Below are 26,070 nucleotides of genomic sequence, written 5' to 3'. Positions count from 1 at the left end.
ACACGCCCCCTCCCCGAGGACATAGATCACCACGGCAGGTCCCTCCCTCATCTCCCCGAGCTGAGGACATAAATCTCCACTGCAGGCCCCTCCCTCATCTCCCCCAGCAGATCTCCATGGCAGGTCCCCTCCCTCATCTCCCCCAGCAGATCTCCACGGCAGGTCCCCTCAAAGGGGGACATACTGCACGGGCTACAGGCTAAAGGGGGACAAAGGAGGACATACTGTACGGGCTAAAGACTGCACAAGCTAAAGGGGGACATACTGAGCTCTATGTGTAAAGGGGGACCTACTGTACACGCTAAAGGGGGACATTTAGCCCGTACAGTATGTCCCCCTTTATACATAAGGGAGATGAGGGAGGGACCTGCCGTGGCGATCTATGTCCTCGGGGAGGGGGCGTGCCGTGGAGATCTGCGTCCAGCAGCCGAGCTCAGGGAGGGGAGATGAGGGAGGGACCTGCCGTGGCGATCTATGTCCTCGGGGAGGGGGCGTGTCGTGGAGATCTGCGTCCAGCAGCCGAGCTCAGGGAGGGGGCGTGAACTTTCTCCTTCCCCTTGCTCTGCCCTCCCCCAGTTCTAGCTTCGGAAATGTTCGGAGAGCTGGGGGAGGAGCGGACGCATGGATCTACGGGGGCGCAAAAAACCCACCTCACACCGGCTCCTGTGTGCGGCTGCATGCGGGGGCCGGCCAGAGCATGTACAAACTAATAACTGTATACTTAAAAACCAGGGTGCCTCCAGCTGTTGTGAAACTACAACTCCCAGCATGCCCGGACCGGCAAAGGTTGTGTGGGCATGCTGGTAGTTGTAGTTTCACAACAGCTGGAGGCACCCTGGTTTTTAGTATTCATTAATTAGTTTTTACATGCTCTGGCCGGCCCCGCCTGCAGCCGCAGACAGGAGTCGGCACGATAATCGTAAGTATTCCTATGTCGGACATCCCCGTGTCCCGAAAAATCTTTTCGGGACATAAGGATGTCCGCAGGTCACTTACCATTCCCCGCCCGCCGCACGTCCTCCTCCGGTCTTCCTCCGGTCTTCCTCCGGTCCTTCTGCGCTTCTCCACCGCTCTATGGTTGTACGCACGGGACGTCAGTGATGTCCCGTGCGTATAACCATAGAGGCGCAGGAGGACCGGAGGAGGACGAGCGCGGCCGGGGCCTGGTGAGTGACCGGCGGCGCATCATCTACAGTGTTCCAATCACCGCTCCTCCGGTCCCGGGACTGCTGCTATGGTCCATAGGCCATAGCAGTAGATTGTGACCCCGGGCCGGAGGAGCGGTAACCGGAACACTGTGGGGGGCAGTACACAGATATACAGCCTCAGGCCATACACTCTATATGGCTGGAAGTTGTATGTCTGTGGGGGGAGTTGCCTACTATTGTGGTGGGAGCTGCCTACTGTTGTGGGGGGGGGAAGCTGCCGACCTAATGTGGGGGGGGGGGGGGGGAGCTGCCGACCTAATGTGGGGGGGGGGGGAGCTGCCGACCTAATGTGGGGGAGCTGCCGACCTAATGTGGGGGAACATGCTGCCGACCTAATGTGGGGGGGGAGCTGCCGACCTAATGTGGGGGGGGAGCTGCCGACCTAATGTGGGGGAACATGCTGCCGACCTAATGTGGGGGAACATGCTGCCGACCTAATGTGGGGGAACATGCTGCCGACCTAATGTGGGGGAACATGCTGCCGACCTAATGTGGGGGAACATGCTGCCGACCTAATGTGGGGGAACATGCTGCCGACCTAATGTGGGGGAACATGCTGCCGACCTAATGTGGGGGAACATGCTGCCGACCTAATGTGGGGGAACATGCTGCCGACCTAATGTGGGGGAACATGCTGCCGACCTAATGTTTGGGAACATGCTGCCGACCTAATGTGGGGGAACATGCTGCCGACCTAATGTGGGGGAACATGCTGCCGACCTAATGTGGGGGAACATGCTGCTGACCTAATGTGGGGGAACTATAAGGTACTATACATAGCGGTAGGAGGAGTAGTCTTATACGGCAAGTATATCCCAAACTCTATATTTTAACTGTAAAAGTTGGGGGTCGTCTTATACGCCGGCATATACGGTATGTATATTTTTTATGTTTGCATGTTTTTATATGGGAAAAGGGGGTAATTTGAACTTTTAACATGGAAGGGGTTGATGCAGCGGTCTTCAAACTGTGGCCCTCCAGATGTTGCAAAACTACAACTCCCAGCATGCCCAGACAGCCAACGGCTGGGGGGGGAATCCACCCCACTAGTCCACCAGGGAGCATTCACATGTCCCTTTAGACGCCGCTGTCAGCTTTGACAGCGGCGATCTAAAGGGTTAATAGCCAGCCGCGGCGATGGCCGCATGCTGGCTATTGGCGGCGGCCACTGGCTACTGAGAACAGCCGGGGGCTGCATAGTATGGAGTGGGCAGGAATCCCGAGCCCGCTCCATACTCCCCTGTGAGCGCCGCATGCATCTCCCCGTGCAGACGTGCCTCCTCCCCTCAGTTCTCCGAAGCTACAGCTGGGGGGGAGTGAAGGCAGAGGACGCAGATCTGCACGGGGAGCAAGAAGCCACGCCCCCTCATCTCCCCCCGCACGTCTGCAGAGCAGGGGAGAGAAGACAAATACACAGCTTCTCATCTCCCCTGCTCTGCTTCAGAGGACACAGGCTGCAGAGTATGGAGCCGGGCTAAGGGCCGGACAAATTCACCTGCCTGGCGCCCAAAACTGCTAGTCCCGGGCGTCGGGCGATAGGAATTCCACATCCCTGGTATGGATGATCTATTACTGAAAGTAAAGTTATCCATTGACCTGCACTGCTATCTAGTCTTGCTTTATTCCTGGCTCCACCTCCACCAGTGTAACATTAAAGGAGAACGCCAGCCTAAATGAACTTACCCCCTATCAACATGATAGGGGATAAGTAGTTGATTGCGGGGAACAAGCCCCCGATGCTCTCAGTGAGGAGCTTGTGTCGGCTACTGGTAGACGGCATGCGCTCCATTGATTTCTATGAGAACGCCAATGATGCCTGAGTGCTGTACTCAGGTCTCTTTCGGTGTTTCCATAGAAATTAATGGAGTGCGTGTCGTCTACCGGTATCCGACATGAGCTCCTCACTGAGAGAGCTGACATGAGTTCCTCACTGGCGGGGCACCAGGGCTTGTGGTCCACTCCAGCTTCTGTGACAAAACTGGTCCCCTGGAACAAAAGTTTAAATTGGTCTTTAGCATAACACCCGAATGCTCCATCCACCATCACTCCTCCCAGGGTAAACTCCCACATGTTCAGCAGTCTGTGGCCTTTACCAAGGAGCAATTCTCGCATGAAATACTCTGTGCTGCTGTGGGACCTTTGGTTGCTATGGGCAACTGCTTCTCTACACAAGTCGTGATAAATCTCCCACAATTATAATCATTAAGCATTAGAGTAGAGATGGACGAGTCTGCTGGTTTTTTATGGGGGCATCAAGCTTAACATTTCACTCCTCTATACACATTGTCACAGGTGAAAGTCCCTTCTAATGGTTCAGAGGAAGAGACCCCCATACCATCTGTACACCAGTGCCCGCTCCCACTTGTCATCAGTGTGGGCATCTCTCCTGTGGGGTTTAGCATCTGGCACACTTCATGTACACACCAGTGAGTCATGGATTACTAAAGGTTATAAACCTGGCACTGAATCATCTCTGAATCAACAAGAACCTGATCAATATACACTCAGTTTATCACTATAATGTGGAGAACTGGCACAAACTAACTCAATGTTGGCACCGGGCCTGGAGACCTGCTCTGCATTTCCCTGTACCTCACGTGTGGGGACAACACTGCTCCCTCAGTCCTGATCACTGGACTGATAGGGGCACATCATTTGGCATATATGCCACCTTACTATGACTCCCCGATGTCCTGCTGCCCAGGACCTGGATGAGGCTGTCAGGAAGTTTAAATCTAACATTAAGGACTTGTCTGTACTCCTCACGTCTCACCTAAATCCCTGGTGTCCACACATTTCAACAAGTTACCCGGGAGTCCACATTTCTCTCCTTGCTCCTCTGGTGTCCAAACATCTCACCCAGCTCACCTGGAGTCCACACAGCTACCCTTGAGTGCACACTACTCACCCACAATTTTTGTACCACCTAGGTGGAAAAAATGACCCTATATTTACCAACCATCGTCCTCTAGCCTCACCAGTAGTGGTGAAACGTCGGAATGCGTTGTGTTTGTGGTTTTAACTGCAGTTGCACAGTGCTCCTAGTCTAATTTTTGTAAGTTTCCTTTTGGATTTAGTCCCTAATAAAGTAAAACAATTAGCGGTTGGTAAATATAGGGTAATTTTTTCCACCTAGGTGGAACAAAAATTGTTGTGTTTGAGTACCCTCCAACCATATGTCTCCCTGTTGATAATCACACTACTCAACTGGCTCCCCTGGAGTCCACAATTCTCTCTCTGCTCCCCTGGAGTCCACACATCTCACCCTGATCCCCTGGTATCTACCTACACGTTTCAACTGGCTACGCTGAATGCCACACGTCTAGCCCTGCTTTCCTGGAGTCAACGGGAATCACCCAGCTCTCATGGAGTCCACACGTCTCACCCGGCTCCTCTGGTGTCCACATATTTAACCCTGCTTCCCTGGAGTCCACACAAATCACTTGGCTTCCCTGGAGATCACACTTCTCACTCAGCTCTCCTGGAGTCCAGACTTCTCTCCCATCTCACCCGGGTTCCCTGGTGTCCACACATCTAACCCTGCTTCCCTGGAGTCAACAGGAATCACTCAGCTCTCATGGAGTCCACACGACTCACCCGGCTCCTCTGGTGTCCACACATCTAACCCTGCTTCCCTCGAGTCCACATGTCTCACCCGGCACTCCTGGAGTCCACACGTCTTACCCGACTCTCCTGGAATCCACACATCTCACCCTGCTCCCCTAGGGTCCACACATCTCACCAGGCTCTCCTGGAGTTTACACGTCTCACCTGGCTCTCCTAGAGTCAACACTTCTCACCCATCTCACCCTTCCAAACATCTCTCCTGGCTTTCCTTGGATGAGATGTGAATGTCCTTTAGTCTCACAGACATAAGGGAGAAATCCTGCAGAAATACAGCAATCTGTGACCACATTTCCATCTCTGTCTCACAATACATTGTATGTGGCTTTACTCTGGGGAACTACCTGGTATTGTTATGGGGGCACTGTGTCCCCCTCTATTGTACATAAATTGTATAGCTGTACTTGGGGGCACTGCCTGGTATAGTTATGGGGGCTTTGTGTCCTCCTCCATTATACATACATTTTATATAGCTGTACTCTGGGGCACTGCCTGGTATTGTTATGTGGAACAGTGTCTACTTCTCTCTGGCTATTTAATTATAATTTTAGGAGGTAGGTATGATCTTCCTTGTATGAAGCCTACATCGTACCGCTGTGGGGGTTTGGAGGGGATAGCAGACCCACCAGGCCTGGGTGCTCCTGTAAAGTCTATATGTTATATAAGATTCTTCCTTCTGTTTAAAGAATAGTAGGTCGATGAGAATATGGCGGAGGTGCCAGGATACAGAATGGTCAGTGACCCTTCGTAGATTCCAGGACAGTAGGTATAATAAGGAGCGTTATTCCTGTAATTCCCTGTAATTAGACATTTATCACCCACTGTATAATGTATCCCCCATAATATTTATTTATTGTGGGTTTCCAATTATTTGTAAAAGCAAAAACTGTCTGTGATATTTTTGACAAGTTCTCCAGAAAAAAAGAATCCAGTTAGGACACAAAGAATGGTGGCAGTGGCAGCAATGTCTCCACATATACCAGCAAACGTATTAATACTATGACTTGAGCACCATCTGCTGGTGAAGTGACTGTAGAGCATCAGCTATCTATACAGCATATGCAGTATTATGTGCCATCCACATACTGTATATACAGCATTATGTGCCATCCATATCTACAGGGTTATGTGCCATCATTACATACAGGGTTATGTGCCATCCTTATATTCAGTGTTTTGTGCCATCCATACATACAGGGTTATGTGCCATATATATATATATATATATATATATATATATATATATATCTGCAGGACATCCCCCCTCCCCCACATCTGCATACAGTATAGGACAGCCTCCTCCCCCACATCTGCATACAGTATAGGACAGCCCCCTCTCCTACATCTGTATACAGTATAGGACAGTCCCCCTCCCCTACATCTGCATACAGTATGGGACGGCCCCCCTTCCCTACATCTGCATACAGTTTAGAACAGCCCCCTCCCCTACATCTGCATACAGTATAGGACAGTCCCCTCCCCCACATCTGCTGCCTATGCTTTATATAGGATGCAGTCATTTCAATACTTAGGGGTTAAACATGTGTTCTGCTCATATACACGTCTCCAGCACATTCACTTATGGAATCCTTTCTTGTAATGCCAAGTACTTTGGGACACCGACCTTTGCCGGCCCACCCAATAATGGTAAACAGTCCGGAGACTCGGCAGGCGATCTGGCTGCCAAGTTGTTTATAGGATCAGGAGACACGTCATTAGGATATTGTAGAAAGGAAACTGCTGATTCAGTTCATGTTGTAAGGCTGGCGAAGGAGAAGGCACACTAGGGCCACCACCATGGTCAACCTGTCCCCATATATAAGGTAGAGATCCATTATATCTACTTATAGGCGGGAGCTTGGTGCGTTGGTTGACATTATTGGGCAGAAGGTTACCAACATTGATAGTCATTGTAGGTCATCTTCAGACCTACTTGTTTTCCTGTAAGGAGGATCTGCATGGCTTAAACCCCTCAACAGACCCTACAGGTATCCGATCATCTCATCTCTTCATCTACAACAGAGTTCCCTCTGGTCCCAACATCTCAGGACAATGTCATTGCTTTAGAACCATCTTCTTGATCTTTTCTGACCCAGGACAGGATGAAAGGTGGGGGAGGTTGGGGTTGGGAGTGGTTAGAAGGTGGGGGTAGACATTTGCTTAGCCCCTAGATAGCAGTTACAGCAGATATACCTTGGCCCCTTAGCCACAACTAAACACCCACAGGAGATTTAGGCCCCAATTCAGATTGTGATTTGGAGCACAGGAGCTTTAAGTTGAACATAAGATTCATTTTGTCTTAATTTCCCTTCTCTCAGAAAATATTCACTTATCTCCGCAGTTGGGAGTAGCCATTCTCCGAAAAGTCTTACAGACAAAACATTGTTCCCTGCCAATAATGAGTAGGATGTGTAGACACCATGGGACGCGCCGACCTCCCACCCCAGCCCAGAGAGATAAGAGCCTAGGAAGGATTACCACCCAACACGCTCTATCAGGCCGGGTCACCATCTTGTCTTCATCTGTGATTTGTGTTGGGACAACCATGGAGTCAGTTATTCTCTCACTGCTGGGATCATCCTCGCTGTAGATAAGGGAGGATGTTCTCTGGTTGTTCCTTAATAAAAAAATAAATGTTTCTTTTCTTTTGGAGAGTAGAGTCTCCTGTCCATTGCCATGATGTGTGTTACATAGATGGAGTATAGGCATGCAACCTGAACAGAAGGTGATGGGTACCTCAACAGGGTCACCTCCCGCAAAACACTAAGAACTCTAATGGCGACCATAGATTTTCAATGAATGTTGGTATATAAAAGTAGGACATAAGCCAAACAAACATCCAGTGAATGTGCCAGTCATGGGGCTCTCTTCTTATTTTGTATTTGAAGCACTGAATGAATCAAGTCACATCTTCCCAGAAGTGAGAGGGTTAAAAGAGGAGATGCGAATGTGAATAAATTCACATAATAAATTCAGTGCTCCAGTATAACAAATTCAAGTCACATCAGATGAGGAATATCTAAGCTATACTTTTCTGGGGCGTCTGACAACAACACTGACCCCATCGCCATCCCCAAAAGTAAAGCTCCCAGTTAAAGGTCTAACACGTCATCCATCCTGGTCCTGGTCCTATTATTTCTATGTTTTGGGTTTCCCATAAAGACTGTTTATACTCCAAAGATTTAGGATTTTTTTTTGGCAAAAGCTGAAAGGAGCAAAAAAAAAACTAATTGTCTGATAAGAGAAAAAAAACGGCTCCAACAACAGCAAGAAAGACCGAAAACTACAACAAACTGTAACCTGTCAGTAAACAGCAGAGACATCAACTAACAACTTACCGCCACTGCAACAAGGTCACAGAAAGTGTATATTCCTGTATATATGAACAGTATTATAGTGCTTATATTCTTGTATATAGGAGCAGTATTATAGTAGTTATATTCTTGTATATAGGAGACAGTATTATAGTAGTTATATTCTTGTATATAGGAGCAGTATTATAGTAGTTATATTCTTGTATATAGGAGACAGTATTATAGTAGCTATATTCTTGTACATAGGAGCAGTATTATAGTAGTTATATTCTTGTATATAGAAGCAGTATTATAGTAGTTATATTCTTGTATATAGGAGCAGTATTATAGTAGTTATATTCTTGTATATAGGAGCAGTAGTATAGTAGTTATATTCTTGTATATAGGAGCAGTATTATAGTAGTTATATTCTTGTATATAGGAACAGTATTATAGTAGTTATATTCTTGTATATAGGAGACAGTATTATAGTAGTTATATTCTTGTATATAGGAGCAGTAGTATAGTAGTTATATTCTTGTATATAGGAGGCGGTATTATAGTAGTTATATTCTTGTATATAGGAGACAGTATTATAGTAGTTATATTCTTGTATATAGGAGCAGTATTATAGTAGTTATATTCTTGTATATAGGAGGCGGTATTATAGTAGAAATATTCTTGTATATAGGAGCAGTATTATAGTAGTTATATTCTTATATATAGGAGCAGTATTATAGTAGTTATATTCTTGTATATAGGAAGAGTATTATAGTAGTTATATTCTTGTATATAGGAGGCAGTATTATAGTAGTTATATTCTTGTATATAGAAGCAGTATTGTAGTAGTTATATTCTTGTATATAGGAGCAGTATTATAGTAGTTATAGTCTTGTATATATGAGCAGTATTATAGTAGTTATATTCTTGTATATAGGAGCAGTATTATAGTAGTTATATTCTTGTATATAGGAGCAGTATTATAGTAGTTATATTCTTGTATATAGGAGGCAGTATTATAGTAGATATATTCTTGTATATAGGAGCAGTATTATAGTAGTTATATTCTTGTATATAGGAGCAGCATTATAGTAGTTATATTCTTGTATATAGGAGCAGTATTATAGTAGTTATATTCTTGTATATAGGAGGCAGTATTATAGTAGTTCTATTTTTGTATATAGGAGGCAGTATTATAGTAGATATATTCTTGTATATAGGAACAGTATTATAGTAGTTATATTCTTGTATATAGGAGCAGTATTATAGTAGTTATATTCTTGTATATAGGAGCAGTATTATAGTAGTTATATTCTTGTATATAGGAGCAGTATTATAGTAGTTATATTCTTGTATATAGGAGCAGTATTATAGTAGTTATATTCTTGTATATAGGAGCAGTATTATAGTAGTTATATTCTTGTATATAGGAGCAGTATTATAGTAGTTATATTCTTGTATATAGGAGCAGTATTATAGTAGTTATATTCTTGTATATAGGAGCAGTATTATAGTAGTTATATTCTTGTATATAGGAGCAGTATTATAGTAGTTATATTCTTGTATATAGGAGCAGTATTATAGTAGTTATATTCTTGTATATAGGAGCAGTATTATAGTAGTTATATTCTTGTATATAGGAGCAGTATTATAGTAGTTATATTCTTGTATATAGGAGCAGTATTATAGTAGTTATATTCTTGTATATAGGAGCAGTATTATAGTAGTTATATTCTTGTACACAGGGCATAGTATTATAATAGTCATTTTTCTGACCATATGCACCTTATATCTTAGAGGCATTTGTAACTCATTGTGCAATAAACAGTATATATATATCTCCAAACAAGGGTACAGCACTCCATGCAAAATTCAGTGTAGTTTTATTGTTTCATGTCACAGCAACGTTTCAGCTTCTCAATGAAGCCTTTATCAAGCATAGTGACACAAAATCAGGGGCTTTTATTACCAAGTGTACAATCAATCCAAAGTACATAATTACAGTCAATTATAAATAATTTCAATATTATACAACAGTGTACAGTATATTTATATCAAAGTGCCATTAATACATGTCTCTATAAAGTGTCTATTGTTATATCGTTCCTAAGAACAAAGTGCAAGTGCATATATAAGAGCAGGGCTTGATCATAAAAACGTCAAAAGTCAGCTGTAAATGAGATAATGCATATAGCAGGGGCATATTATATCATGAATATTGCAAAATATTAAGTGAATCGATGGGGAAGGACTCACCGTCTCTTCTTTCTGTCATGGCGCTGAATGTTTGTGTCTGAAACAAATGCGCATGCCTCGGTGATCCTCAACTGAGCGATTACGGGACCTGCTACAAACTCCTTATCTGTTGCATGTCAACCGGGACGCTAAAAGCGCTGCAGCAGCCGAATGGAAGAGACCTGGAGTAACAACACAGTGGGTGCAGCAAAAACCCAAACTTGGAGAATCGAATAAATGAATAGTATAGATGTCCTTCTCAAATAGAGCAATAATATCATAAACCTAGATAACAATTACTAACTAGATTGCAAATGAAGAAAATTAACAAAAAATACAATAATAAAATAAAATGAAAAACCCATAAAAAATTCAAAAAATTAAAATTAAATAAAAAAATAAGGACTAAATAATAAAAAAAATAGTATAAAAATAGTAAGGAAATAGACCACACAAAATAAACAGCAAAAAATAATAACACAAAATATAGAATATAATAAAATAAAATTTAAATAATATAAATTCAGGACATTACTGCCAGTAGTATAGGGAAACCTTCCAAAGATAACACTTTTTTATTTTTGTTTAAATGGGTAGGGACTCCAACCTGAAAGCGGGTGATCACGGTCCACTGGATGGTATCCAACACCACAAAGGGCCAAGTCCGCCACCTACAGCTAAAACGGAAGTACGCACACTTTTCAGCAGAGAATATACCTCAATTAAATGCTGGTCTGTCCGGTAAACTAAAATATAAACTAAAAAAAATTATACCGTATATACTCAAGTATAAGCCGACCCGAGTATAAGCCGAGGCCCCTAATTTCACCCCAAAATCCCAGGAAAAGTTATTGACTCGAGTATAAGCCTATGGTGGGAAATACATTATCCCCCCTGTCATCATCCAGACCCCCGTCATTAACACCCTCATCATCATCACCCTGTCATCATCTCCCCTTCATCATCACTGCCTGTCATCATTCCCCCTTCATCATCACCGCCTGTCATCATCCCCTTGTCATCATCCCACACCCCCCCTTCATCATCCCCTTGTCATCATCCCACACCCCCCCTTCATCATCCCCTTGTCATCATCCCACACACCCCCTTCATCATCCCCTTGTCATCATCCCCTCCCCCCTTCATCATCCCCTTATCATCCCACACCCCCCCTTCATCATCCCACACCCCCCTTCATCATCATCCCCTGTCATCATCCCACACAGCCCTTCATCATCATCCCCTTGTCATCATCCCCTCCCCCCTTCATCATCCCCTTGTCATCATCCCACACCCCCCTTCATCATCCCACACCCCCCCTTCATCATCCCCTTGTCATCATCCCACACCCCACCTTCATCATCCCCTTGTCATCATCCCACACACCCCCTTCATCATCCCCTTGTCATCATCCCCTCCCCCCTTCATCATCCCCTTATCATCCCACACCCCCCCCTTCATCATCCCACACCCCCCTTCATCATCATCCCCTGTCATCATCCCACACAGCCCTTCATCATCATCCCCTTGTCATCATCCCCTCCCCCCTTCATCATCCCCTTGTCATCATCCCACACCCCCCTTCATCATCCCACACCCCCCCTTCATCATCCCCTTGTCATCATCCCCTTGTCATCATCCCCTCCCCCCCTTCATCATCCCCTTGCCATCATCCCACACCCCCCTTCATCATCCCCTTATCATCCCACACCCCCCTTCATCATCCCCTTGTCATCATCCCACACACCCCCCTTCATCATCCCCTTGTCATCATCCCACACCCCCCTTCATCATCCCCTTGTCATCATCCCACACCCCCCCTTCATCATCCCCTTGTCATCATCCCCTCCCCCCTTCATCATCCCCTTATCATCCCACCCCCCCCCTTCATCATCCCCTTGTCATCATCCCCTTGTCATCATCCCACACCCCCCCTTCATCATCCCCCTGTCATCATCCCACACCCCCCCTTCATCATCCCCTTGTCATCATCCCCACCCCCCCCCCCCTTCATCCTCCCCTGGTCATCATCCCACACCCCCCCTTCATCATCCCCTTGTCATCATCCCACACCCCCCCCTTCATCATCTGCTTGTCATCATCCCCTTGTCATCATCCCACACCCCCTTCATCATCCCCCTGTCATCATCCCACCCCCCCCTTCATCATCCCCTTGTCATCATCCCACCCCCCTTCATCATCCCCTTGTCATAATCCCACACACCCCCTTCATCATCATCCCACACCCCCCCTTCATCATCCCCTTGTCATCATCCCACACCCCCCCCCCTTCATCATCCCCCTGTCATCATCCCCTTGGTTGGGAATGAACGTCCCTCTGCGTCGTCGTCAAGGCAACGTGACTATTCCGGGGCCGGGCCCGAAGCACGGAGAAGAGGCCCCTCGGTGAAGATGGTAGCCCGGAACCACTATCCCACCGGACAGTCCTGCAGCACCGGACCAGCGCACCCTAATGTCCCGCCGAGCGGAGGTCAGTACAAATGTAAAGTGGGTGAGAGGGGGGGGGGGGGGGGGGGGGGCTGGATGATGTCGAAGGCCGCAGTGGTCTTCAACCTGCGGACCTCCAGAGGTTTCAAAACTACAATTCCCAGCAAGCCCGGACAGCCGATGGCTGCCCGGGCTTGCTGGGAGTTTTAGTTTTGAAACATCTGGAGGTCCGCAGGTTGAAGACCACTGAGGGCGGAGAGTTCACTCGAGTATAAGCCGAGGGGGGTGTTTTCAGCACGAAAAATCTTATACTCGAGTATATACGGTAATACATATTAAAATACATAGTAAAATTTAAGAAACATTTTTTTTTTTTAATTAAAAGAAAAATATAATACTATATACTAGAGGTGCACCGAAATGGAAATTTCAGAACCGAAACAAAACCGAAATTTAAAAAAAATGTCCGGCCGAAACCGATACCGAAAATGACTTCTTCCCGTCTTCTGGTAAAATGCAGCGCTCTGCTCATTAGATTAGATTCCCCCACATTAGATTGCCAGCTCCCCCACATTAGGTCGGGAGTTCCCCCACAATAGTAGGCAGCTCCCCCACAATAGTAGGCAGCTCCCCCACAATAGTAGGCAGTTCCCCCACAATAGTAGCAGTTCCCCCACAATAGGTCCGCAGTTCCCCCACAATAATAGGCAGCTCCCCCACAATAGTAGGCAGTTCCCCCACAATATTAGGCAGCTCCCCCCACATTTGTAGGCAGCTCCCCCCAATAATATTAGGCAGCTCCCCCCAACAATATTAGGCAGCTCCCCCCAACAATATTAGGCAGCTCCCCCCACATTTGAAGGCAGCTCCCCCCCACAATATTAGGCAGCTCCCCCCAACAATATTAGGCAGCTCCCCCCACATTTGTAGGCAGCTCCCCCCACATTTGTAGGCAGCTCCCCCCCACATTAGGTCAGCAGTTCCCCCACAATAGTAGGCAGCTTCCCCCCACCCCACAGACATACAGCTTCCAGCCATATACAGTGTATGGCTGGAGGCTGTATGTCTGTACTGCTGCCCCCACAGTGATCCGGTCACCGCTCCTCCGGCCCAGGGTCACATCTACTGCTATGGCCTATGGACCATAGCAGTAGGTGCCGGGACCGGAGGAGCAGTGGCCGGAACACTGAAGAAGATGACTCGCCGCCGGTCACTCACCAGGCCCAGGCCAGCGCGCGTCCTCCTGCGACGATCCTGCGGTCCTCCTGCGTCTCTATGGTTGTACGCACATGACGTCAGTGACGTCCCGTGCGTACAACCATAAAGATGGAGAAGCGAAGGACCGAAGGAGGATCGCAGGAGGACGCCGGGGAATGGTGAGTGACCGGCGGACATCCTTATGTCCCGAAAAGATTTTTCGGGACACAGGGATGTCCGGGATAGGAATACTTATTTTTATGTGCCCGGGCCGGCTCCCGTGTGTGGCTGCAGGTGGGGGCCGACCAGAGCATATAAAAACTAATACTGTATACTAAAAACCAGGGGGCCTCCAGCTGTTGTGAAACTACAACTCCCAGCATGCCCGGACAGACTTTGCTGGTCCGGGCATGCTGGGAGTTGTAGTTTCACAACCGCTGGAGGCCCCCTGGTTTTTAGTATACAGTATTAGGTTTTATATGCTCTGGCCGGCCCCCACCTGCAGCCACACACGGGAGCCGGCCCGGGCACATAAAAAGAAGTATTCCTATCCCGGAGAGCGCGCCCCCCCCAGATGTTGCGCCCGGTGAGGCTGGCCCCCCCTGCACCCCCCACGCTACGCCTCTGGCACTGGCAGTGTTTGTAACTTGTGCTGTGGGCGGGCAGGGGAGGTGGGTCATTATCGGCACATTTTTTGTTGTTTCGGCATTTCCCCAAAATAGCTATTTTCGGCCGATATGTATCGGCTGCCGATATATCGGTGCATCCCTACTATATAATATATAATACTATAATTGTTCAACAGAAGATCCAAAGAGGGTGTTGTCTTTCTCCCTGTTCTGTCCAATAACAACATGACCTATAAAAGGAGAACAAAACAAAAATTACAGTTTAATTGATCTGTGTATCACTCCTCGTAAAAACAGAAGAAGAGACATACAGAAAACTAAGAGAAATATAAAAATGATAACTCAATCATGATAGACTTCAGCTCAAACTGCATGATATTCCACATTGAGGCCATGAGGTTTCCCCCAACGTTCACGTCTCCTAAGAATGGCACGCCTGTCTCCTTCCTTTGTGGAAAACTAGTTTTCATGATATGCCAATATTTGTTCAATATTCTGGATATCTTCCCACTATGTGTACCGTATGTGGATGTAATGGTAATACAAGTTTGTTTCTTCTTCGGGGTAACCCTCAAGGTGGATTCCCTATCCACTGCTTCTACCCTTTTTCTATATGCCTCAACAATGTCAAGTGGATATCCTCGATGAGAACAATTCTGAACCATGATGTCCAGAGACTGCTGAAAAGTCTCCTCATCATCCACTATCCTCTTTGCCCTCAGCATTTGGCTGTAGGGCAAGGAGTTCACTATCCTACGAGGGTGGTAACTTCCATAGTGGAGCAGCGTGTTTTTGTCAGTAAGTTTAACATATAAAGATGTGTGTAGCCTATTGTTAGATTTTTTTTACATTAATGTCCAAAAAGCTAACACACTCAAGGGAATAGGTAACTTTGAATGAAATATTAGGATCAATGTTATTCAAAAAATCATGGAAAGAATGTAATTTGTCAATTGTGCCTTTGCATAGGAGGAAGACGTCATCAATATATCTCCACCACCCCAAACAATGTTTGAAGTGGTGGGATACAGAGATGACTTCCTCCTCCATCATAGAAACAAAAGATTTGCATACATGGGCGCTTCATTCGTCCCCATGGCAGTCCTGACTAACTGTAAATAAAACTGATCTTCAAAAACAAAATAATTATAAGAAAAGAATACAATTTAATAATTGTAACAAAGTCTTGGGCCGCCATGGAGAACATGGATGTAGCAAGGGCTTGTTTAACTGCAGTAATACCTCTTTGGTGACTAATGGACATGTATAAGTTTACTGTATTAAAGTACACAAGCAAAGTATCTTCAGAAACATTGATATCCCGTATTTTATGTAAAAAGTCACTTGTGTCCTTAACTTAGGAAACTGTATGAAAAACAAAAGGCCTCAATATTTAGTCAAAAAATATAGATGCATGGCTCAAAAGTGAATTGCAGCCTGAAACTATGGGCCTACCAGGCGGACTAGACAGGAACTTACGTATTTTAGGTAACATATAAATGGTTGGTGTACTTGGATTTTGAATTATCAAGAAGTCACAAAGTTCTAAATCAATTAACCCACTGTAAACCGCCCTCTCCACAATGTTTACTAATTTAATCATGATTTCTAATTTTGGATCTCTCTCCAATTTAGCACTCAATTGTCTGTATACTTCTTGTCTGTATTTAGATGTGTCCATAACAACAATCCCAGCACCTTTGTCTTCAGGCTTGATGGTGAGATCGTGGTTATGGACAAGTTCTTCTACTGCTTTTGTCTCTTCAGCATTTAGATTGTGCATCCTCTGCTTCTGAATATCACTCTCTGATTTTCATTGTTCAATCTCTGTTTTCACTAATGAGATAAAAGTATCAAGTGGATGTGAAGCCACTACAGGGTTAAATGTACTCTTATTAAATAATTCAAAACCTTTCAAACATAATTCACCAGATTTCTCATTACCCCTTAGGTCCTCAGATCCAACTCCTTTCCCTTGAAACCAAATTTCCAATTTTAACTTACGAAAAAAAGATTGCAGATCACACTCTATATCAAACCAATTAGGCAGCACAATCGGGCAAAAGGAGAGACCTTTGGATATCACTGACAATTGGGCATTAGTAAGAGTAACAGTAGAAATATTTACCACGGTTATGTTGTGTTTTTTTTCTTGGGGTTCTGTGGGCCTGTCTGTGGTGGTTTCATCTGTCGCTGACTCCTTGTTTTTCTTGCTTCTGTTCCGTTGTTTTCCACTTCGTCTGATTGGTTTTCACTTGTGTTGTTTAAAGTCCTGCCATGTCCTAAAAGATCCTGTCCCCAAGATGAAGATTCAACATTAACACTTTTATTAAATGGTATCCTGTTTTTGCCCCCTCGAGGAGCAACCTTGTTAGTGTCCACAGTATTATAAGGTGTAAAGTCCCATGTGTATACTCTGTACTTGTTATAATCAGTACTTAAATTACAGTCTATGCACACACCAGAGGAATTGGGATGTTATATGGAAAAGACACAAACATTTTTTTATAGGTTCAAGACCGACATCATGGACGTTAAGAAGAAAAAGTGGTTTAGGGACCTGAATGATTATAAGGGCAGAGTATACACATGGGACTTTACACCTTATAATACTGTGGACACTAACAAGGTTGCTCCTCGAGGGGGCAAAAACAGGATACCATTTAATAAAAGTGTTCATGTTGAATCTTCATCTTCGGGACAGGATCTTTTAGGACATGGCAGCACTTTAAACAACACAAGCGAAAACCAACCAGACGAAGTGGAAAACAACGGAACAGAAGCAAGAAAAACAAGAAGTCAGCGACAGATGAAACCACCACAGACTGGCCCACAGAACCCCAAGAAAAAGACCACAACATAACCGTGGTAAATATTTCTACTGTTACTCTTACTAATGCCCAATTGTCAGTGATATCCAAAGGTCTCTACAGACATTTATCTCATTAGTTAGAACAGAGATTGAACAATTAAATCAGAGAGTGATAGTCAGAAGCAGAGGATGCACAAATCTAAAGATCTAAATCACATCTAAATGCTGAAGAGACAAAAGCAGTAGAAGAACTTGTCCATAACCACGATCTCACCATCAAGCCTGAAGACAAAGGTGCTGGGATTGTGGTTATGGACACATCTAAATACAGACAAGAAGTATACAGACAATTGAGTGATGGGGTTACATATGCTAAATTGCGGAGAGATCCAAAATTAGAAATCATGATTAAATTAGTAAAAATTGTGGAGGGGGCGGTTTACAGTGGGTTAATTGATTTAGAACTTTGTGACTTCTTGATAATTCAAAATCCAAGTACACCGACCATTTATATGTTACCTAAAATACGTAAGTTCCTGTCTAGTCCGCCTGGTAGGCCCATAGTTTCAGGCGCAATTCACTTTTGAGCCATGCATCTATATTTTTAGACAAAATATTGAGGTCTTTTGTTTTTCGTACAGTTTCCTACATTAAGGACACAAGTGACTTTTTACATAAAATACGGGATATCAATGTTTCTGAAATTTTCTGACATTTTCACTGAATCCTCTAAGAGTCCAATAGAAGACCTAAGAGTCGAAAGGATAAATTAGTACAGTCAGATATTAAAACTAAAACTTCAGGCCAGACTATCTTTAGAAGCAAAATGCTGGGCTCTTACCCAGGTCTTTCATGTGTTAATTGTCCTAACATGATGAAGAGATCCACCTTTTACATCCGATAACATCTAAATCTTATTCTCTTAGACACTTTCTGACTTGTGATTCGACATGGGTGATAAATGTTGTAACTTGTCCATGCAATTTGTTATATGTGGGACAAACCACATGGAGTCTGAAAACTAGGATTAATAACATAGATACAGTATAAGAAAGAAAGAAATGGATCTTCCCGTGTCGAAATATTTTTCAGATTGTGGTCATACAGAGAAGGATTTGAAATGTATGGCTATAGACCATGTACCTGTCCCTGAGAGAGGAGGAGACAGGCATGCCATTCTTAGGAGACGTGAACGTTGGGGGAAACCTCATGGCCTCAATGTGGAATATCATGCAGTTTGAGCTGAAGTCTATCATGATTGAGTTATCATTTTTATATTTCTCTTAGTTTTCTGTATGTCTCTTCTCTGTTTTTACGAGTGATACACAGATCAATTAAACTGTAATTTTTGTTTTGTTCTTCTTTTATAGATCATGTTTTTATTGGAAAGAACAGGGAGAAGGACAACACCCTCTTTGGATGTTCTGTGGAACAATTATAGTATTATAAGACTGCTATTCAGTATAGCAATGCAGTGGGTGCTACATGACCACAAGGGGAACATTTATATGATTATAGGGGTATTCCAGGCCAAAACTTTTGTTTTATATATCAACTGGCTGCGGAAAGTTAAACAGATTTGTAAATTACTAATAGTAAAAGAGAAACAACAGTGGCACCGATACCTTAAGCCTCCTAACACCACGAGATGGAGACGGCATCCCGCTAGGCTGGAAATCCACCCTGGCAGTGGAGGTGCTAGGACAATAAAGACCGTAGTCACCAAATAGTAGTAAATTTTTTAGCCTATCTTAATGTCAATGCCATGAACATGTCTTTTACGAGTGTTTTTGGGGGGAGATAGCCTTGAATTTTTGGATCTTAAATTATATGTGGAGAATAATCAGCTTCTGGCACAGGGCTATAAGGAAGGAAGTGGCAAGAAATGCTCTTTTGCACTATAAGAGCTCCCACCCTATAGGAACAAAAAATTCTATTCCCTATAGTCAGCTTCTACGTCTAAAAAGAAACAATAGTAAACAGTCTGATTATGAAGAACAAGCAGGACAATTACTTACACGCTTTAGACAGTGACAATATCCTAATGAAGTATTGGCACGAGCTTACAGGAGAGCTGCAACAAAAAACAGAGAGGAACTACTTATAGATTCAAAAAAGAAGAAAAAAGATTTTCAGTTTACTACTGAACAAAATTCAAGATTTATGTTTGCTTTTAAAAACAGCCCATTGAATCGTGTTATTAAATCTGCCATTACCAAGAACTGGCATCTACTCATGGCAGATCCAGATATTGTGAATACAGCCCAGAATAGACCTATAGTGACCTTCAGAAAAAATAAGACGATCGCTGACTTATTGAAGGGTCAGAAGTTGAATAGAGAAGCACATCCCAAGGAGACTTGGTTGTCTGGTGTAGCCCCGAAAGGGAACAAGAAGTGCGGTTTCTGTCCTCAATGCCCTCATAATATTAATGCGATTTCTATCAAATTAGGGAGTTACTTTTTTGAAATAAAACACCTTATCACTTGCCGGAGCACCTTCGTTGTATATTTTCTAATTTGTAGTTGCCAATTCTTCTATATTGGAGAAACAGAGAGACAGCTCCGGGCCCGAGTACGAGAGCATATGTATTCAGTTCGAAAAGGATGCGGGTCCCCAAGATTTGTTCAACATATGCAGTCCATACATGGTGGAAATTGTACATCTCTAAAATTTGGAGGTCTTGAAACAATCCCTTGTCACCCCTCTGGAGGGGATAGACGCCGTCTGCTCCAGCGTGCTGAGGCGCGATGGATATTACGGCTTGACGCGCAGGGGCCGTTAGGGTTAAATGATAAATTAGACTTTTCCCCTTTTTTATAAGTTTCTCTTTTTTCAGGGAAGTTCTAGGTTTATTAGTATTGATGTACTTACCTAACTTGCTTTTTGCTTCCTTATGTGGTTTCTTTTCCGTTTATTTCTTAACACAACATGGGGTGAGAGTTCACCTGGAATCATGTGACTCACCAGCTGCACCTTTATAATTCGCACAGCGCGATAACGTTAACGAGGCCGGATGAAGCGCATTCCTATGCGTGAAACGGCCGGCAGTCGCCTCTGAGCGCTCCACTATCCATGTCCTCTGTGTTCGAGTCGTGACCCGAGATGGGAGCAGGATTACCTGGACTGAAGCGGTGAGTGCAGGGCACCTTTGTTCTTTATTTACTAAGATTTGTAAATTACTTCCAATAGTTATTAGCTTCTGAAGTTTTCTGTCTAACTGCTCAATGATGATGTCACGTCTGGAATACCTGGAATACCCCCTTAATTGTGATAATTCTTAGGGGATAAAAGGGATATCTTTAAAAGGTTACCCTATACTAATGGCAGCAACGTCCTGAATTTATATTAATTTTATTATCTTATATATTTTGTTGTATTATTATTATTATTATTATTTTTTTTGCTGTTTATTTTGTGGGGTTTATTTCCGTATTAATATTTTTATTTTTATTATTATTATTTATAATTTTTTCTTTATTTTTTTTTCTTTATTTTATTTTATTTTTTATTAATTTTTTAATTAAATGTTATTTTTGTTTTGTTTTTATTTCATTTTATTAATGTATTTTTGTAAATGTTCTTCATTTGCAATCTAGTTAGTAATTGTTATCTAGGTTTATTATATTATTGCTCTATTTGAGAAGGACATCTATACTATTCATTCATTCGATTCTCTAAGTTTGGGTTTTTGCTGCACCCACTGTGTTGTTACTCCAGGTCTCTTCCATTCGGCTGCTGCAGCGCTTTTAGCGTCCCGGTTGACATGCAACAGATAAGGAGTTTGTAGCAGGTCCCGTAATCGCTCAGTTGAGGATCACCGAGGCCAGCGCATGCGCATTTGTTTCAGACACAAACATTCAGCGCCATGACAGAAAGAAGAGACGGTGAGTCCTTCCCCCATTGATTCACTTACTATTTTGCAATATTCATGATATAATATGCCCCTGCTATATGCATTATCTCATTTACAGCTGACTTTTGACGTTTTTATGATCAAGCCCTGCTCTTATATATGCACTTGCACTTTGTTCTTAGGAATATAATAATAAACACTTTATGTATTAATGGCACTTTGATATAAATATACTGTACACTGTTATAATATTGAAATGATTTATAATTGACTGTAATTATGTACTTTGGATTGATGATTGTACACTTGGGTATAAAAGCCCCTGATTTTGTGTCACTATGCTTGATAAAGGCTTCATTGAGAAGTTGAAACGTTGCTGTGACATGAGACAATAAAACTACACTGAATTTTGCAAACTCTTGTTTGGAGATATATATATATATATATATATATACTGTTTATTGCACAATGAGTTACAAATGCCTCTAAGATATAAGGTGCATATGGTCAGAAAAATGACTATTATAATACTATCCCCTGTGTACAAGAATATAACTACTATAATACTGCTCCCATATACAAGAATATAACTACTATAATACTGCTCCTATATACAAGAATATAACTACTATAATACTGCCTCCTATATACAAGAATATATCTACTATAATACTGCATCATATATACAAGAATATAACTACTATAATACTGTTCCCTATATACAAGAATATAACTACTATAATACTGCTCCTATATACAAGAATATAACTACTATAATACTGCTCCCATATACAAGAATATAACTACTATAATACTGCTCCTATATACAAGAATATAACTACTATAATACTGCCTCCTATATACAAGAATATAACTACTATAATACTGCTCCTATATACAAGAATATAACTACTATAATACTGCTCCTATATACAGGAATATAACTACTATAATACTGCTCCTATATACAAGAATATAACTACTATAATACCGCTCCTATATACAAGAATATATCTACTATAATACTGCTCCTATATACAAGAATATAACTACTATAATGCTGCCTCCTATAAACAAAAATATAACTACTATAATACTGCTCCTATATACAAGAATATAACTACTATAATACTGCTCCTATATACAAGAATATAACTACTATAATACCGCTCCTATATACAAGAATATATCTACTATAATACTGCTCCTATATACAAGAATATAACTACTATAATACTGCTCCTATATACAAGAATATATCTACTATAATACTGCCTCCTATATACAAGAATATAACTACTATAATACTGCTCCTATATACAAGAATATAACTACTATAATACTGCTCCTATATACAAGAATATAACTACTATAATACTGCTCCTATATACAAGAATATAACTACTATAATACTGCTCCTATATACAAGAATATAACTACTATAATACTGCCTCCTATATACAAGAATATAACTACTATAATACTGCCCCTATATACAAGAATATAACTACTATAATACTGCTTCCTATATACAAGAATATAACTACTATAATACTGCCCCTATATACAAGAATATAGCTACTATAATACTGCTCCTATATACAAGAATATAACTACTATAATACTGCCCCTATATACAAGAATATAACTACTATAATACCGCTCCTATATACAAGAATATAACTACTATAATACTGCTCCTATATACAAGAATATAACTACTATAATACTGCTCCTATATACAAGAATATAACTACTATAATACTGCTCCTATATACAGGAATATAACTACTATAATACTACTATAATAGGGCATAAAAGCCCCTGATTTTGTGTATCACTATGCTTGATGAAGGCTTCATTGAGAAGCTGAAACGTTGCTGTGACATGAGACAATAAAACTACACTGAATTTTGAATGGAGTGCTGCACTCTTGTTTGGATATTTGTGGAGCTGTGATCAAGCTGTGGACGCTGGCACCCAGTGGTATTTATTACATCAAACAGTGCTGCAAAAGACTTTGTATTTGATATATATATATACACACATACACATAAACAAGTCTGATCAGACATACTCAGTATTGGTTATCTATGTTCTGCACTTGACCGCCCCATCATCTCACTTATGGGCTCTGAAGTCTTTCTTCTTTATCTTTCTGACACAGAATGTCACAATTAACCCTTTGATGTATATTTGATTCCTTATGAGATGCCTACAGTCAGCATCAGGCCTGGAGATAAAACCCTTGGGTGGGAAGCTCATGGTTCCTCTGGAAACTTCATAGTTAATAAAAATTTGCCTCATCATGACAAGTACTACAAATGTCCAAAAAGAGACTTTCAGTATCAATGATGGCTTCTGCTGACGTGAGGGATGAGCTGAGCTGCTCCATCTGCCTCAACATCTATACAGATCCGGTCACCCTGAGATGTGGACACAACTTCTGCCGAGCATGCATTGGTCGTGCACTGGATACCCAGATAGGGTCTGGGGTTTATACTTGTCCGGAATGCAGAGAAGAATTTCTAGAACGTCCATTGCTGTATACATCAATTGCGCTCCGGAACATTGCCGAGCGATTCCAGACCATCCAACCAGAGAGCTTCATCTTCTGTACCTACTGTAGTCACTCTCCAGTGCCTGCTGCAAAGTCTTGTCTGTCATGTAAAGTGTCCTTATGTGAGAGACATCTGAGAGTCCATAGCAGGTCAAAAGAACATGTCCTCACTGAGCCTACTGCTTCCATGGAGGCTGGCAAATGCCCCATCCACAAGAAGACCCTGGAGTATTATTGCTCAGAAGATACAGCTTTTATATGTGTCACCTGTTGTCTGGCTACTGAGCACCAAGGCCACCAGGTAGATCTCATCGAAGAAGCTGCCAAGAAGAAGAGAGACAAGATGAACGTTCTTCTGAAGAACCTGAAAGCCAAAAACGCCAAAATAGAAAAAAGAGTCCAGGATCTTCAGGAGTGCAGAAAAGATATACAGGAGAAGATTGCTGGTGTAAGAAAGAGAGTCATTGCCCTCTTCCAAGACATCCGGAGACAGCTGGAGGACCTCGAGAAGAAGATCCTAAGTGATATCTCCAAACAGAAAGACCAAGTGACCGCCATGGCTTCCAACCTGACACAAAAGCTAGATGTCCAGAAAGATGAGTTATACAGTAAAATACTGTATGCAAATGAGTTGTGTAACATGACTGAACCAGTTGCCATTTTGCAAGAGTCAAACAAAGACCATTTTAGTGGTGTCTTCATAGAGGAGGATCTGGAGAGGAAAGCTGACAATTTGGACATCGTAGACAACATGGATGAAGGTTTGATCTCAGAGACCTTGCTACAAGGCATAGCTGAAATAGTAAAAAATGTCAAGAAAGGAATCAATGTCCAGGCCCCTACAGACATTCTCCTGGACGTGACCACTGCTTGTAAAAATGTCAAAATATCACCTGACCTGAAGACAGCATCTTGGTCCCAAGTTAAGTTGAACCGTCCAGAAACCACTCGAAGATTTCAGGATCCTCAAGTGCTGAGCTCCAGAAGCTTCTCTAGTGGACGTCATTACTTTGAGGTGGAGACCAGCAAGACTGGAAACTGGAGGGTGGGGTTGTGTTACCCCAGTATAGACCGGAGTGGGCACCAGGCATGGATTGGGGACAATAAGAAGTCCTGGTGCTTACGTAAGGTCTATTACAATAACAGTATTCAGTATTCAGTCATGCATGACAGCAAAGTCTTTCAATTAACTCAACAATTGTCTTCTCACAAGTTCAGGGTCTATCTAGATTACGACACTGGGCAGCTGTCCTTCTATGAGCTCAGTGACCCCATCAGACACCTCCACACCTTCACTGCCACCTTCACAGAGCCTCTTCATGCTGCCTTCTGTGTCTTGAAGGATGGGTGCATAAAGATCTGCGGCTGAGGATTGTTTAGGAAGTTATGGACAAGTAACATCACGAAGGAGGTTGGACAAGGTGTTGGTGCTCCTTCTAGAGAAGGACAAGTCATAGATCTTCTAGTTCTTCTGTCAACTTATTTAATCTTTCATTTTCTTGGGTTGACCATCATTATGGGACATGATTGCTGGACAGTGAGAGGGTGACCAACCATATTGGATTTTCATTGTGTTGTTAGAAATGTGTAGGCCATACAAAGTTATTTGTGGCAGAGCCCCAGACAGCAATACCGCCAGTACTCATCTGATGGTTACTGGAGATGAGCGAATTTACAGTAAATTCGATTCGTCACGAACTTCTCGGCTCAGCAGTTGCTGACTTATTCTGCATAATTTAGTTCAGCTTTCAGGTGCTCCGGAGACTCTTTCCTAGGACTGTATCCACCTTTTCCATCCCACCGGAGCACCTGAAAGCTGAACTAATTTATGCAGGATAAGTCATCAACTGCCGAGCCGAGAAGTTTGTGACGAATCGAATTCACTGTAAATTCGCTCATCTCTAATGGTGACACTAGATGCTCATCTCCTGAAGTGGGATGGTAAATTTTTATGTAGCGTCTCTTATTTGCTTGTAGTATCGAGTAGATGATCATCTTGGGGAATGGGTATGTTTCCAGTACATATAATCTTTTTTGCATAATTACAAGTTTGATTTTGGATTTTGAAGTTTTTTTGGGGGGATTTCTGATTTCAGAATGATTCATTGTCAGACATTTGTGGGGTCATGGTACCCAGTTGTAGTATCAGTTCACTGGTTTAGTGGCACTCTAGGCCCCTGGACCCACTAAGTTCCTACAGGAAGACAT

General features: G+C 43.0%; 1 protein-coding gene across 1 annotated transcript; it reads left to right on the top strand.

Annotated features, from left to right (window-relative positions):
- The first annotated feature begins 8,139 nt into the window (after positions 1-8,139).
- Positions 8,140-25,561, top strand: LOC130297241 (nuclear factor 7, brain-like). The gene is made up of 2 exons (XM_056549486.1): positions 8,140-8,185; positions 23,470-25,561. Exon 2 carries the CDS (start codon positions 23,627-23,629, stop codon positions 25,229-25,231), a length of 1,605 nt encoding a protein of 534 aa, XP_056405461.1. The 5' UTR covers positions 8,140-8,185; positions 23,470-23,626; the 3' UTR covers positions 25,232-25,561.
- Positions 25,562-26,070: the final 509 nt, after the last annotated feature.

The sequence above is a fragment of the Hyla sarda genome, chromosome 13 (assembly GCF_029499605.1).
Source record: "Hyla sarda isolate aHylSar1 chromosome 13, aHylSar1.hap1, whole genome shotgun sequence".
Classification (NCBI taxonomy): Eukaryota; Metazoa; Chordata; class Amphibia; order Anura; family Hylidae; genus Hyla; species Hyla sarda.
Note: the sequence above shows the minus strand (reverse complement) of the source record. Positions and strands in the feature narration are given on the sequence as shown.

Coding starts and splice junctions, on each gene's coding strand:
- LOC130297241 (XM_056549486.1), top strand. CDS start 23,627: ATGTCCAAAAAGAGACTTTCAGTATCAATGATGGCTTCTGCTGACGTG.